The 17,335-nt window shown below is 48.6% G+C and overlaps 1 protein-coding gene across 2 annotated transcripts in view; it reads right to left on the reverse strand.

The window, feature by feature from the left end:
* IVNS1ABP (influenza virus NS1A binding protein) overlaps window positions 1–17,335 on the reverse strand; it is a 98,890-nt gene that overhangs the window by 35,464 nt on the left and 46,091 nt on the right. For both annotated transcript variants that reach the window (XM_088453908.1, XM_088453909.1), the window contains exon 4: window positions 246–415. In XM_088453908.1, the coding sequence (XP_088310034.1) occupies window positions 246–415 (170 nt within the window). The remainder of the gene's footprint in view (window positions 1–245; window positions 416–17,335) is intronic.

Raw genomic sequence — 17,335 nt, forward strand, 5'->3', positions numbered from 1 at the left:
AAATGTCTAGGTACGGCTCTGGCGTTTTTAATTATTTATTTTTTTAAAAGACTTATTTTCAGACATATCCTATGTATGCATCTTTACACAGATGGTTAAATCTCAGAGCATGGAAGCTCAATGATGGTATGAACAACATTCACGCACAAAACTATTCCAAAAGGTTATTGTTAAAAAGTAAATAAATAAAAAACACCCATTTCAATTATATGCCCACTCCTCTATTAATACTGCTGCATACTTACTGTGAAGTATATGCATAATTTAACAAGACTTCCATTGCCTCTGGGTTCAAATCATCAAATTTAACATGAGAAATTCCATGCGACTCATTGTCATTGTTGAAAATTTCAAACAAGAAGGGACTGCAGCATGCAAGCACTGCTCTGTGTGCCAGCATCTCATGGCCACAAACCTTAAAAAGGGAAAAACAAAACAAACCCTATGATTAAAAAGCTATGCAAATAGTTAAATGGCTTTAGCAAGTACAGTTTACTTTGACAAACATACAAAATATTCAAAACTGCCGTTAGTTTTAAATATCCTCAATAAATGTCTATGGGTCATTCTACATCAGAACACCCCAAAAAAAAAAAAAATGAAATGTCCACCACCCATTTCAGAATTTTTCAAATTTTTTTTTAGTTGAGAGGATGTCAAGACAACTATTTCTGCCAAATCTCTCAACTGTCTGACAATTAGTTGATTAAATATTGATTTTTCAATTAAATAATTAATCACGGCTTCTTTATCCAGTTTATTTGAAGTATCACAGGTGTTTATTAAGGAATCACCACAAAATGTGGTCCCTAAGGTAACACTTCCTCCAGAATCCAAACCAAAATTACTTACTTTATCTGCGTCATGTTTTGCGTTACGGCCAAAACGCACGTTTTTCGAATAGAATTAAAAAACAAACGCTAGGTTCAATCGACATTAGGGATCCCATTTTTTTGGGGTGCTTAAAAAAGGTATACATTACTACCACACCAAAAAAAATAAAAAATCAGCAGGGTACTCTGTTTCATAGTGGAGAAAACAAGAGATATGGTAAGAACTTACCTTTGTTATCTCTGTTTCTACGAAGTCCATAGGGTCGACCTTGGGGTATAGCTGGATCTGGATCCACGGGCACCACGCAGTTAAAGCTTTTCTGCTCCCAGGATGCACTTGGGTCTGTCCTCCTCTATACCCCGCCCCCGACCACAGGCACCTCAGTTGGTAAGCAGCTAAGGCCGGAGGAGGAGACGAAACAGAGAGAAGGAAGACTGGAACACACAAGAAACCATACTCACAGAAATGGGAGACGGAAAACCGGTGACCAGCCACACAGCCCATTTGAAGCCAGGTGCGTCAGGGCGGGCACCCTGTGGACCCTATGGACTTCGTAGAAACAGATAACAAAGGTAAGTTCTTACCATATCTCTTGTTTTCTACTTCAGGGTCCACAGGGTTGACCTTGGGGATGTCCCAAAGCAGTTCAACTAAGGGCGGGGATGCTCCTGTGCTGAAAGGAGTACCCGGCGCCCAAAGGATGCATCCTGAGAGGCGAAGGTGTCAAACGCATAGAACCTCAAAAATGTTTGAATTGAAGACCAAGTGGCCGCCTTACACAGCTGAACAGCGGAGGCGCCACGTCTGGCAGCCCAAGAGGGACCCACAGAACGAGTGGAATGAGCCTTAACAGAGGCTGGCACAGGTAAACCCTCCTGTGCATAAGCCTCACAAATAACGGAACGAAGCCAACGGGCTAACGTTTGCTTGTTGGCAGGCCAACCCCTCTTGTGAAAACTGAAGAGGACAAACAAAGAATCTATGTGGACCGGACTGCTTCGGTTAGGAAGTCGGATTCTAAGTGCCCGGACTACATCTAAGGAAGCCTCACCAGCTGAAAGATCAGGTGACTGAAAAGCTGGCACAACAAGTTCCTGATTAATGTGGAACTTTGAGACCACTTTGGGCAAAAACTCAGGACGAGTGCGGAGCACCGCTCTGTCCTGGTGAAAAATCAGAAAAGGAGGGCGACAGGAAAGCGCCCCCAATTCTGACACCCTCCTGGCAGAAGCAATTGCCAGGAGAAAAACGGTCTTAAACGTCAGCCACTTGAGCTCCACCGGCTCAAGCGGCTCAAAAGGAGTACCCTGCAAGACCCGTAGTACCACCGCCAAGTCCCAAGGAGCCACCGGAGGCACGAAGGGAGGCTGGATCCTGAAAACACCTTGGAAAAAGGTGTGAACATCTGGTAGTTTAGCAATCCGTCGCAGAAACCATACAGACAAAGCAGACACATGAACCTTCAGAGAGGCCAGGCGTAAGCAGAGGTCCAAACCCGATTGAAGAAACTTGAAGATTCTGGAAACCCGGAACACCTGCGGATCATAATTTCTGGATTCACACCACTGAAAATAAGTGCGCCACACCCTGTGGTAAATCCGCGCGGAAGCAGGCTTGCGTGCCCTAAGCATGGTACCAATGACCGAACTGGAGAAACCCCTAGACCTCAAGACGGCTGTCTCAAGAGCCACGCCGTCAAAGACAGCCGACCCAGATCCGGGTAAAGGCAGGGCCCTTGAGACAACAGGTCCCGACACCGAGGAAGAAGGTACGGAGCGTCGATGGAGAGGCACCTCAGATCGGAGTACCAAAGATGTCTGGGCCACGCCGGAGCTACCAGCACGAGCGTGCCGCCATCCTGCTTGAATTTCCGCAGAACCCAAAGAAGCAGAGATATCGGAGGAAACAGATACGCCAGGTGAAACGTCCATTTAACCGACAGTGCGTCTACCAGACAGGCGCCTGCGTCTCTTGTCCTTGACCCGTAAACGGGCAACTTGTGATTGTGACGGGAGGCCATCAAGTCCAGCTCCGGCAGCCCCACACCTGTCCACGAGTAGCTGAAACACCTCTGGGTGAAGCGACCATTCCCCGGGATGCACGTCGTGACGGCTGAGGAAGTCCGCCTCCCAATTGAGGACTCCGGGACTGAAGACTGCCGAGATCGCTGGAATGTGACACTCCGCCCAAGCAAGAATGCGAGACACCTCCAACATTTGCTGCCCGACTGAGAGTTCCCCCTTGGTGGTTGATGTACGCCACCGTGGTGGCGTTGTCGGACTGCACCTGAACCGCCTTTCCGTGAAGAGCGTGGCTGGACGACTGCAGGGCCCTGTATACTGCCCGCAGTTCCAGGATGTTGATGGGGGAGAAGTGCTTCTTCCGCGGACCAACGACCCTGAAGCGATAATGAGCCGGTCACTGCCCCCCAACCCCGGAGACTGGCATCCGTCGTGAGCAGGACCCAGTCCGGGATCCAAAAGGGGCGCCCCTCGACCAGATGCGCTGTCTGAAGCCACCAAGCCAAAGACTGCCGAACCTCCGGGGACAACACCAGCATCTGAGAGCGGATCCGGTGAGGTAACCCGTTCCATTCCGATAGAATCAGCCCCTGCAGGGGCCGGGAATGGAACTGGGCAAATTCCACCATGTCGAATGTCGACACCATGGACCCCAGAACTCTCATAGCCGAATGGACCGACAGGCGGCAACTGCTCAGGCAACTGTGTATCCGCAGATGCAGGGAGGAGACCTTCTCCGGAGTCAGGAAAATCCGTTGCTGACGAGAATCCAGCAGGGCTCCCAAATGAACCATCCGCTGTGATGGAATCAGGGAGGACTTTGTCCAATTTAATCAGCCACCCGTGCGCTTGCAAGCAAGCGATCGTCAGGTGGAGATGTTGAAGCAGTACCCCGGGGAGCTCGCCGGCAACAGAAGATCGTCCAGATACGGCAGTAGCTGTACATTCTGGTTCCGAAGATGTGCGGCCATGACTGCCATAATCTTTGTGAACACCCTCGGTGCCGTGGAGAGGCCAAAGGGTAGCGCCCGGAACTGAAAATGATGTTGACGGATAGCGAACCTCAGATACCACTGGTGAAGGTGCTATCGGAACATGGAGGTAGGCGTCCTGGATATCCAGGGACACCATGTAATCCCCCGGTTCCATCGCCAGAATGATGGAACGTAACGTTTCCATCCTGAACTTGGGAACTCTGAGAAATTTGTTCAGAGACTTGAAGTTGAGGATAGGGCGATGAGAACCATTGGGTTTCTGCACCAGAAACAGAGAATAGTACCCCATCCCTCGTTGTAATTGAGGAACGGGAACAATGACCCCTGCTTTCAGCAAGGACTCTATAGCTTCCTGAATCTGTAAAGTCTTGGTCGTATCCTGAGAAGGACTCGTGCAGAAAAACTGGTGGGGCGGTCTGTGCCGAAAAGACAGGGCGTACCCCTGGGAGACCACTTCTCGAACCCAGGCATCCGTGGTGGTATTGTGCCAGCACTGGGCAAATAGAAGAAGTCGGCCTCCCACTCTGGGGTCCCCCAGAGGGAGGCCCGTCCCATCAGGCAGAAGGTTTATCCTCCTGCTTGGAAGAAGGGCACCTGGCACTCCAGGCCTGCTTCTTGGGCTTAGAAGCGGCCTTGGTCGCCGATTGCCTTGGGAAGGACTGACCTTTGGCCTTGCCCTGAACCGGAAAGGACCGAAAGGCAGAGCTCCGTACTTTGGTAGGTGCAAAAGCCGAACGGAGGAAAGCGGATTTAGACTTAGCCAGAGTATCCACAATTTTGTCCAAGTCTGGACCAAAAAGCAACTCCCCATTAAAAGGTAAGGCCCCCAGTCCCTTTTTGGAGTCTGCGTCAGCTCTCCAAGACCTCAGCCACAAGGACCGACGCGCCGACACAGCTGCAGCCGACACCCGAGAGGTCAGCAGGCTTGCATCTAACGATGCTTCCCCAATGTAGGAAGCCGCATCCCTCATTTGTCCTATCAACGCTCTCTGGATCTCCGGAACATCTTCCGGAAAGGTATCCTCCAAGGCGTTGGCCCAGCTCTCGATGGCCTTAGCCACCCAAGAGATGGCCATGGACGGACGGGCAACCGCCCCCGAGAGAGAGTAGATAGACTTTAAACAAGTCTCCACTTTCCTGTCCGTGGGATCTTTCAGGGACGAGATTGACGGCAAAGGCAGCGTAGCGCTTTTAATTAAGCGGGTAATGTGGGAATCCACAGCAGGCGGAGTTTCCCACTTCCTGCAATGAGCCTCAGGAAAAGGATAGTTTGAAGCCAACCGTTTCTGCGGTTGGAACCTCTTGCTGGGCAACTGCCAGGCCCCTGCCATATGATCCGTTAACTGATCAGACGGGGAAAAACCGTCGAAGCTACCTTGGCCTTCTTAAAATTAGGGTACTTCGACCTGGGAGCCGGCGCATCCTCCTCTATATGAAGGATGACCCGCACCGCCCTAACCAATGGAGGACTTAGCCTCCACCTCCTGGGCCCCAGCATCCGAGTCAGAGTCTTCATGGATCTCCCCGTCATCCGAAGACACGTCCGTGTCCGTAAACTGTGCCGCCAATGAAGCCGAAACAGTTCGCTTGGACATCCTTGGTGGCAAATCACTGTGCAACATAGTTTGAAAGGCCGATGACGAAGCCGCCAGGCTCTGAACAGAGCTGGAGAGGACATCCACCCAGGGAGGGGGTACCGTTTGAGGATACCCCTGAAACGGTACCATCGACTGCTGTGGTACCGTGGGAGATTGCACGTACACAGGCAAACCCGCATAAGGACCCACAGTCTGAGACCCGGGAGGAGACTGCACCAGACGCGTCACGCCCGGGGAACGGTAGGCTGGGGCAACGCCCTAGAAGGGCCCGCAGTCGGGACCGCCAGCTGGTCCGCGATCGACGCCAGCACTTGCGTAAACATCGCCCACGGAGGATCCTGCACCACTGGGGGTTTAGAGGGACCAGGTACCAGCTGGCACCGTCCGCACAGACCGTTTTGAGACAAATCCGCCCCGTCAACCCCTGTCGAACAGCGTCGGCAGGAAAACACAGGAGCCACGGAGCGCTCCTTCTCCTCATCAGACATGACAAAACTTTTGCAATAAAAGAAAAGAGGTAAAGGCGTATAACACCTGCTCACTCCCAAGTATGCAACACAAACAGCCCACAATCTGGTACTGAGTAGCACACCGCAGTATGTGACGGAACTCACAAATACGTAGATCTATATAAGTGAGGTATACAGAAAGAACACCCCTCCCCCACGCACCTGCGGGCCGTAGGAGAAGGAAAGGGATAGGTAAAAAGCTGACAGTAAGTAGAAAAAGCACAGACAGCAGCACTAGCAATAGTCACATACCATGCAGGAAGTTATACTCACTGCACCTTCAGCTACAATCAACCTCCCAGATTCAGTGTCTGGGAGGGCTATAGCGCTGCAAACACTGTCCTTTGCAGGGGGACTGGTCCACTGTATCCGCCTGGGAGCTCTGCGATGCTGCCTGGAAGATGGCCGCCGGAGAGCACTGAGGAGGAGTGGCCAGGAGATAACAGCCCAGCGACGCCAGAGCACATGAGAGAAGGCGCGCTGGGCTGAGAGGAGGAGCCAGTAAAGCAGGGAAGGCTGCCTCCCCTGCTAGTATTAAACCCCCGGGGAAGCTGGTTCCCCGCCGGTACTTACACCCCGGGGGCCAGTGGTCACGCGGGGTATTCCTGAAGAGGGGGAGCCCGCCGCCGCTACTAGCGCCGCCGGTCTGTCCCCAGAGACCGGCGACTGAAAGACTGCATTTTTCCCCCCCGCGTGCAGCGCGAAGCGCTACACGCGGCTTACCTGGCCCCGTAGAATTCGGCAGCAGTCAGTGGGAGCTCCCGGAGCCACGCTAGTACTGACTCCGGGGTCCCGCTGCGATCCCCAGATCAGTACTGGCGTCGCAGCGCCAGCGGGGCTGTTGGAGCGGCAGCATGGACGTCCAGATGGACAGTCTTATGCTGCCGCTCTGAAGATAGTAAAAAATAAAATAATAAAATCATCTTTTTTGCAAAAAAATTTAAATTAAAGCTTAGGGGCTGCTTATGCAGGCCCACTGCCCAGGGTGACCCGACTCCGGCCGGGCACCAACTAAAACTGAGGTGCCTGTGGTCGGGGTATAGAGGACGACGAACCCAAGTGCATCATGGGAGCAGCAAAGCTTTAACTGCGTGGTGCCCGTGGATCCAGATCCAGCTATACCCCAAGGTCAACCCTGTGGACCCCCTATGGACCCTGAAGTAGAAAAAAATATATATCATCAAGGTTACGCTTGATTACTGGTGTACCACATACATAATTTACACATTGTTAACAAACCATACCAAAAAAGTTAACTACACTGAGAAAATGGGATAAAACACCCATACAGAAAATGAAACGAACAGAAACTGATGGGAAGGGAATTCCCTTTAGAGAAACAAAAACTGAAACTTTCCAGAGAAAGAGAGGGAGACACAGAAAGATAATCATGGCAGCTGCTCATCAAAAGTGCACATTTGGTAGTCTTTTAAATACGGACTGCCATATTACTATCTACTCAAAAACCATTGGATTACATATCTGGGACCACTTTACAGATGAAGAACGAACTTTTGATTCTGAGAACTGAAGTTTCAAATGCAGTAACCAATGATCCTGGAACCTCAGTCTGCTACCATCATGAAAAGCTTCTACTGCTACGATATGAAGAATTTCAGAAAACAGTAAAAGAGCGTACACACTAGACTATATTGCTCCCTGAGCGATATCGTCTAGTGTGTCCCCGGCAGGGTGTGCTCAATGTCGTTCATGACATTGAGCACACCCGCTGAACGATATCATTAACGATATCGTTCAGCGCCGGGCTCTCTCCCCCATTTCCTAACATGACGACATCGTCAGGTTGGCCTGCATGCTTACCCGATGAACCCGCGGGAATGCGCATCGTCATCGTTCGTTTTGGTGTTAAAAATGGATGACTGAACGATAACGTTCGGTCGTCCACTTTAATCACCCAGTGTGTACGTACCTAAATCCTTTCTTGTCTCACAAAAAAGGAGCCAGAAAAAGCTTAAAGTTAGGTCACTGAAGTGGGCCAAATTACATGGTGACTGTCAGCTTCATGCTGTTATTAAGCCAAAACAAAAACTTCCCAAAATACAGAATTCAACACTGTAAAGAACAGAGACAGATATGCCAACAGAAGATGTTGAATCCCCGGTGGAGGGTGGAACTGAATCTGCAGAAACAGATGAGCTGAGTGCAAGTATTACAAAGCTTGGTTGTTCACCAGTGAATTTGCATGGGGTAAAGAGAAGACACAGGGAGACATACGCTAAAAGAAAGAAAGTGTAGGAAAGTACAGCCATTCAAGCGAAGCTTACTGAAATGTTGTCTTTTCCTAGCACATCACTAGATTTACCCCAGAAAGTAAGCAAATGTTTAGGTTGTGATGATTTGCAGATTGTGATATATGAATTAAAGCAAAAGTGTGAAGAGGCGCCACGACAATAATAAAAATATTAACTCTGGCACCAAACAGCTGGACAATTAAGCAGACTGCAGAAGAACTTAATGTCACAGAATACATGGTAAAACAATCAAGAAAACGTAAAGAAACCCATGATATACTGGCAGAACCGGTAAAATATAGAGGGAAAGCCCTTCCTATACACATCGTTCGTCAGGTACAGCAGTTTTATGAAGATTATGAACATTCTCGCATGTGTCCTGGAAAGAAAGTTTGTGAATTCCTTTTCCTCCTGGAACTTTTACAGAAAAAAAACAGAAAAGGCTACTCCTATTAAAACTTGAAAGAGCTTTATCTTGCTTTCAAAGACCGTTTTCCAGACATTAAAGTTGGATTGTCTAAGTGGGTGTAATAGATATTACCGCCGGCCACATTGGTTCAAGTCCCGACAGCAGAAGCCCAGCAGCGGTGAAGATCCCGATGGCTAATTAAGGTAAGTACCGCTAACCTAATTCCCTACCCTAACCCTCCCTTAGGGGTGCCTAATCCTAACCCCCCCCCCCCCCCTTCCCTGCAGCCTAAACCCAAGTCTCCCGCGGGAAGTGTGCCTAACCCCACCTGGCCTAAACCCAGCCCTCCTGGGGGTTGCCTGACCCCAAGTCCCCCAGGGAGCCCTAAAAACTGCAAAAAACGTTTTGATCTTATGCTTCCATAAGGATGACTCCAACTTTCAAGCAGAATGGAATTTTTTTGCCACATCTCATCTGACTCAACTTCAGTTATGGACTCAAAGTTATGTTAAAGGTTTTAACTTCATGGTTTCTTGTGTTAATTATGTATGCAGTACAACAGTAATCTATCATCAACTTCATTATGTTTTTTCTCCACTATGAAACAGAGTACCCTGCTGATTTTTATGTGGTAGTAATGTATACCTTTTTTAAGCACCCCCCCAAAAAAATGGGATCAATGTCGAATGAACCCAGCGTTTTAATTCTATTCAAAAAATGAGAGATATGGTAAGAACTTACCTTTGTTACATCTCTTTCTACGAAGACCATAGAGTCAATAAAAGGGACGTAATATCTAAACCAAATTACTATCGGCCTCATGTTTTGCGTTACGGCAAAAACGCACGTTTTCTACTTCAGGGTCCACAGGGAGAACTTGGGGTATACCTGATGAGTTATCCGGGCACCACGCAGTTAAATTTTTCTCCCAGGATGCACTGGGTCTCCCTCCTATACCTCGCCCCCGGGCCAGAGGCACCTCAGTTTCGTAGCAAGCCAAAGGCGGAGGAGGATAAAAGAGTCTGGAACACTCAAGAATCACATTCTCACACAGGAGACAAAAAACGGTGACCAGAGAGACGCCCTTCTGAAGCACAGGTGCATCAGGGTGGGTGTCCTGTTGACCCTATGAACTTCGTAGAAAGAGATAAAGGTAAGTTCTTACCATCTCTCTCATTTTCTACTTCTGGGTCCATAGGCTCCACAGGGAGACCTTAGGGATGTCCCAAAGCAGTCCCATTAAGGGTGGGGACACTCCAGTGCAGAGAGGAGAATGCGCTGCCCAAAGGAAGCATCCTGAGAGGCAAGTTATCATAAGCATAATACCTCAGAAAGGTCTGGACAGAAGGCCACCTTACAAAGCTGAACAGCCGATGCGTCACGGCAAGCTGCCCACAAAGGACTCACAGACAGAGTAGATTGAGCAGTAACAGAGGGCGGCACTGGAAAGCCCTCATGAGTGTAAGCCTCAGATTGCCATGTGAAGCCATGTAGCCATAGTTTGTTTATTAGCCGGCCATCCCTTCTTGTGAAAGCCGAAGGGGACAAACAAGGAGTACGACTTCCGAAGGGAACTGGTACGGTCCACATAAATCCTGAGGACACGTACCACAACCAAAAGAGGCCTCACCTGCCGAGAGGTCTGGAGGCCGGTACAATAATTTGCTCATTTAATGTGGAAACTAGAAACCACCTTAGGAAGGAACCCAGGGCGAGTCTGAAACAGCGCCCTGTCCTGGCGAAAGACAAGAAATGGGAAACGGCAAGAGAGCCCCCAAGTCTGACACTTCTGGCGGAAGCAATAGCCAAAAGAAAAAGTATTAGTTGTAAGCCATTTGAGATCCACTGAGTCCAGTGGTTCAAAGGGAGTGCCCTAAGGACAGCCAAATTCCAAGGTGCCACAGGAGGGACAAAGGGAGGCTGAATGCGAAGGACACCCTGTAGGAAAGTGCGGATATCAGGAAGATGAGCAATCGTTGCTGGAACCACACTGAAAGAGCAAACATGCACCTTCAGTGAGGCAAGGCGGAGACCAAGGTCCAAATACGCCTGTAGGAAAGCCAAAACTCTGGATATCCGAAATATCTGGGGGTTGTAACCTTTGAGACGACACCACTGAAAGTAGGTGTGCCACACCCTGTGGTAAATCCTAGCATAGACTGCTTTACGCGCTCTGAGCATGGTGTTAACCACAGAGCCAGAAAAACCCTTGGACCTTAGGAGGGATGTCTCAAGAGCCACGTCGTCATAGACAGACGACCCGGGTCAAGGCAAGGACCCTGAGACAACAGGTCCGAATGTTGAGGCAACAGAAACGGAGTGTCTGTGGAGAGTCTGAAGATCCGAGTACCAGTGACATCTGGGTCACCAGCAGGACAGTGCCTCCTTGTTTGAACTTCCGAAGTACTCGAGGAAGAAGGGAGATTGGAGGAAACAGGTACGCAAACTGGAAGGTCCACTTGACAAGAGAGCCTTGGAGTTTCTTGTCCTGGACCCGTACACTGGCAGTTTGTGATTGTGTCGGGAGGCCATGAGGTCCATGTCCGGAAGGCCCCACTTATCCACCAGGAGCTGAAACACTTCTTGGTGAAGAGACCATTCCCCGGGATGCACATCGTGACGGCTGATGATCCGATTCCCAATTGAGAACTCCTGGAATGAACACTGCTGATAAGAGCTTCTGCCCATTCCAGAATGATTGGCACCTCTGTCATTGCCGCCTGACTTAGAGTTCCACCATGATGGTTGATGTAAGCCATGGTTGTGGCATTGTCTGACTGAACTTGCACTGGCTTTCCGTGAAGTACGAGTCTGGCCTGTTGCAGGGCACTGAAGACCGCCTGAAGTTCCAATATCTTGATTGGAAGGGCAGACTTCTCTGCAGTCCATTGCCCCTGAAAAGGAGTGTGGACCTGTCACTCGTGTCAGTCGTAGGTAGGACCCAGTCCGGAATCCAAAAGAGTCCATCGTTTGTGCCTTTATCCGATGGGGTAATCCGTCCGACCTGGGGAGGATCAATTTCTGTAGAGGCCTGGAGTGAAACTGGGCATATTCCACAATGTCGAAAGTCGATACCATGGATCCCAGTATCTGCATTGCTGAGTGGAGGGATACTCAGGGACTGTGGAGGCATCTGCGTACTCGCGTCTGCAAAGTGGAGATCTTTTCCGCAGTCAGAAAGATCCGCTGCTGTTGTGAATCAGACAGTGCTCCCAGATAGATCATCCTTTGAGATGGCATCAAGGAGGACTTCTTCCAATTGATCAACCACCCGTTCGCCTGAAGCACAAGATCTTGTCAGCTGTAGGTGGTGAAGTACCTCTGGAGACCCTGCTAACAGTAAAAAGTCGTCCAGGTAGGGTAACTGGCGGACCCCCTGCAGCCACAGATGGACTGCCATTACCGCCATAACTTTGATAAACACCCGAGGTGCAGTAGAGAGGCCAAACAGTAGAGCCCGATACTGGAAATGTTGTTGCAGAACAGCAAACCTGAAAAAACACTGGTGATCCAAAGCAATTGGAATAAGCAGGTATGCATCCTGAATATCCAGCAATACCATAAAATCCCCGGGTTCCATAGCCAGAATAACGGAGCTTAGGGTTTCCATCCTGAACAGAGGTACCCTGACAAATTTGTTCAGACTTGAGATTGAGGATAGGCCGATTGAATCCGTTCGGTTTTTAACCAGAAAGATTGAAATAACCTGTTCCCCTCTGGGGCAACGGGACCGGTACTATGACCTCTGCTTGAAGCAAGGATCGTACGGCTTTCTGGATTTGTACGGCCTTGTCATCCCGTGAGACTACGTCTCTTACCCAGGTGTCTACAGTGGTCCGACACCAACACTGGGTGACCTGAAGAAGTACGCCACCCACACTGGTATCCCCCATTAGGCTGAAGGTTTATGCTCTGACTTGGAAGTAGGACGTCTTGTACTTCAGGTCAGTTTCTTAGGTTTAAGCTCTACTGGAAGCTGACGGCCTTGGGAAGGTCTGACCTGTGGGCTAACACTGAGGACGCAAGGATCGAAAGGAGAAGGTGCAAGGCTTCGCTGAAGCCGCAGCCAGAAACGCAGAATTAACTGCTGCCAACATGTCCACAATCCTGTCCATGTCAGGACCGAACAATACTTCTCTAGTGTATGGGAAACATTGTAGGCCTTTCTTGGAATCAGCATCTGGCCTCCAAGAATGCCACCACAGGGAACAACAAGCCGCCACAGCTGCCGCCGAGACACTGAAGTCAGGAGACTGATATCCAGAACAGCCTTCCCAATATGTGAAACTGCATCTCTGATGTTACCAACCAAAAAAAAAAAAACCTGAGGCCTAGAAGCATTTGAAGGAGGGCATACAGACTTCAGGTAACCTCCACCTTCCTTACCTTCAGGGATGAAATGGAAGGCATGGGCAATGTAGCACTTGTAATTAACCGTATTACATGTGAATCTACTGCAGGAGATTAGTTCCATTTCATGCAAGGAACTTCAGGAAATCGATAACACGCAGCCAAACGTCCTTGAGGTTGATACCTCTTACCGGGCGTTTGCCAGGCTGTAAGCCCTGCGATCAACTAATTGATCCGGTAAAGGCAATTCCGCACAAGTAGCCCTTTATTTGTACAAGCAGAAACTGCTGGAACAGAGGAGCGGGTTAGTTATCCTCTATGACCCAGATGGCTCTGACAGTTCACACCAAGGCAGAAATAGTAACCTCAAACCAAGTCTCCATCTCCAGTGGACGGGACTCAGAGTTAGAGACATCCGCAATCTCTCCGTCAGAGAGTTGTGTGGACTATGACGACACCAGAGGACGCCTAGATGGCTTAGCAGCTACTCCTCCTGCAACAAGTCTTTAGAGCAGTAGGGGTAGCCGCCATCTACCCCTGGCGGGGGCACAGGAGGAATCTGCATAGCAGTAATCGGTTGTGGCAATCCCTGAGAGGGGAAAAAAAAAACCAGACTGCTGTGGTAACCTCATAGGGAGGAAAAAAGCAACACTAATCGGCCTGCAATAGTAGCCAGGACCTGAGATAACAGGAAGCCCAAGGAAGTTCCTGCACAGGGACCAGGACATTAGAAGGGCCTGGTGGATTATACCACCTAATCCATCCTGTACCATCTCCTCCTCACATAAACCTGCAGCATCTGACCTGTAAAATAGCAGAGTGGGTGCGAGTGTGAATGTGTCCTGTCTGATGCTTGGGCAAGCTGCAGGAGCTTACTACTCAGATATGGTAGAGCACAACAGTATGTGACAATTCTCAAATACTTAGCTTTATATGTATGAGATATCAAACACCCTGACTACATCTGTAAGCAGGGCATGAATCAGAGAAAAGGTAGAAATGACAGTTTGGTACTGACAGTGTGAAAAAATTAGAGACAGAGACAGCGCTAGACTAATGGTGCATACACAGTCAGATTTTCCTTCAGGTCTGAACGATAACTATTTTAAAAATCATTCAATCGTTCATATCTGAAGGAAAATCTGACATGTGTGCAACGATGAACGATGCGCGTTCCCATTTGTCAGATAACGATATCGGACATCTGATGTGTTTGCAGTCAGTTTTTGACGTTCACAAATCGTTCATTTGACATATCTGACCGTGTGTATGCACTACAAGTCACATATAATGCAGAAATGAACCTGCACCATGGCACTATAATCAACTACGCAGACTCAGTGTCTGGTAGGCAATAGTGCTGCATACACTGACCCAAAAGGAAGAGGTATGCAGGGGGACCGGGCGCACGCGGGTCAGAGGGAGCTGCGACATTGCCACCAAGAAAATGGCCGCCGGAGATCTAGAGGTGGCGTGGCCCAAGGAGGAGAGCAGCTCAGCGTACGAAGACCGCAGTGGAAAGGCGAGCTAAGAGGAGGAGTCGGCTTTTAGACAGGGAAGGCAGTCTCCCCTGGCCGGCGATTAACCCCCTGGGGCGCTGGACTCGCGCCCTTACTAAGCCAGCACGTGTCCCTGGTGGTCTAGTGGAAGCACAGGACTCAGTGCCTGGCTCCAGCCGCCGTCATTCCCAGGGAGTCCAGCGGCCCTGGAGGAAAACACTGCGGATGACCACATGCGGTGACCAGCCGTTTACCTGCTCCCCGTAGCATCCGGCCGCAGTCCAGGGATCCTCCGGGGTCCCTGCTAGCCAAGACCCCGGAGGCCCGCCGAGTTCCCCGGATCAGTACCGGCATGGTGACGGAGCAGCAGTGAGGACGTCCCCTGGACTGTCCGCTCGGAAACATGAAGAAAACTTCTTAAAATAATAAAATCTTCAGGGGCTGGAACAGCCCCACAGCGTGCAGAGACCCGACTCCGGCCGGGCACCCAACGAAACTGAGGTGCCTCAGGCCCGAGGACGCGGTATAGGAGGGAGACCCAGTGCACCCTGGGAGAAAAATTTAACTGCGTGGTGCCCGGATTACTCCATCACCTATAGCCAAAGGTCTCACTGTGGAGCCTATGGACCCTGAAGTAGAAAATGTGCCCGTAAAGCAAAACATGAGGCAGATAAAGTAATTTGGTTTCGATTTTTGGACTCAGTTTTGCACACCCCAGGTTTTATGCATGCCCGTCAAAGCAAGAGATGTGTCTCCCTACAACTAGTCTCAATACGCCATCCAGCACGACTTGCCTGGAGTGAGCCGCCAGAGCTAATACAACTCTGCTAGCATCTAAGTATTTTGTTCCGAAAATGCATTCAAGTTGCACAAGACGACACTGTGCAGATGCAGATCAAATTAATCAGCAAAGGAACATGGAATGAAAAAAGTTGCGTCCCCCTACATTGTAGCACTTTGTATACAGATTCAGAGAATGGGGTATATTTACTAAAGTGCGGGTTTTTAAAAGTGGAGATGTTGGCCATAGCAACCAGATTCTAACTATCTTCAAGAAGGTGCTAGATAAATGTAAAGTAGAATCTGAATGGTTGCTATGGGCAACATTAAACTTCTAAAAACCAGCACTTTAGTAAATATACACCTCAGTCGCACACAGATACAAGTGTCACATATCAAATTAATCAGCAGTGTCTGCTGGTGCATCAGTCTCAAAGCGACTTAAGACGCATTTTCGGCAAAAAAAGCAAAAAAAGAAACACCCGATGTCAGCAGAGTCTCACGGACCAGTTAGATGGGAACTTTTTGGCGCAACTGCAGCAAAGATGTGTAAGGACACATCTATATTCAGTTTCTGCCAACGTGCACTTTCCGCGGCTAAACCTGGTCTATTGGGGCGACATCAGTTTAGATGAGATGTAGGAATCGTAAAAATTACTGAATTTCACCCGTAGTGTTCATTGCCAGACATTCAAAGAATACACCTCAGCATTCATTATGAAACACTCAAACGCTGGGGTCAATCCAATTGGGTGCGAGATGAAAGTTGTAGTTTTCTCCGCGAAATCGCAATGCAATCCAATTCGCAACACACATTGAACCAGAGTAAACACGCATATTTCTGTGTGCACCTCCCTGAGAGATTGTAGGGAAAGCTTAAAATGTTGGGACACCATGCAAAACCCCTTGGACACCCCTCCAATAACTAATTAGGCAATTGGAAGTTTCCAATTCGCTTAATTAGTCCAATTACATGTCAGTCATTTTGCTAGGGTTTAAAAATAAATAAATAAATAAATTGCTTCAATATACCCCAAAATCATTTTTATTTTTTGGAAATAATTGCCTTTTATTTTTTTTAAAGTCACTTCAAAGTACCCCAAAAGCATCTTTTTTCCTGTTTTTTTTTTTGCATTTCTTTTCGTAAAAAAAGTAAATGGAAAAAAAAAAAAAAAAGTAAAAATTTTTTTGCTTCTTAAAAAAAAAAAAAAAAGGCAGCCAACAGTTCAAATACTTCAAGTACTTTTCTTCTGCTAGCAGCCTGTATCCAAACAAAATTGTCAGTTTTTTTGGGCCCAGGAAGGTCAGCCCACTTTTTCCATGAACTTCTCACATGGCATTTGGCTTACAATTCGCAAAACCCCTGATGCAAGTGCTGTGAATAGGCATTTTTAATTGCATTGGAGAATTCACGGGTGTGCGAGTCTCATGAAACAAACTAACCTCTCTGTTGAAATTACTTTAAAATGACACAAAGATAGAAGTGATGTGCAGTCATATCTATGCTATGCAACATGTACAGTAACCACCTCCTTGTATAAGATGTATTTATAAACATTCATGCTATGGGGAAAAAAAAATAAATAAATAAATGTTCTTACCTGGTTAAATCCTTTTCTTCAGAATAAAATAATCAATGGGGTACACAGGCATTAGACAGTGGGTTTAGGCTGGAGGTAGGAGTCCGGGCACCAAACTGTTAATCTCTCCCTGGAGCCCTGTCTCCTTCTCCCCTATACCCCACTTCCAGCCCCAGACAGGTCAGTTAAGTTAGCAAGCCCAAGGCAGGAAAGAGAAATGGAAAGTAGACCAGCACACACGCACAGGTCAAAAACATCCATAACAGCCATAACATGCCTACAGGAGAATCTGAAGCAAAAACCCTGCAAGCCAGGCACATCAGGATAGGCAGCCTGTATCCCTCATGAATTTCGAAGAAAAAGATTTAACCAGGTAAGCACACAAATCTCCTTTTCTTCCTCTTTCTATAGGGGACATAGGCTTTAGACAGTGGGCAGTCAAAAAGCTAAGTCCCTAAGGGAGTGGATGCTTCTGAGCTGCACTACTAACCCTTCCCCCGAAGGCAAT

The sequence above is a fragment of the Taudactylus pleione genome, unplaced genomic scaffold (assembly GCF_031769625.1).
Source record: "Taudactylus pleione unplaced genomic scaffold, aTauple2 ptg000602l, whole genome shotgun sequence".
NCBI classification, from domain to species: Eukaryota; Metazoa; Chordata; class Amphibia; order Anura; family Myobatrachidae; genus Taudactylus; species Taudactylus pleione.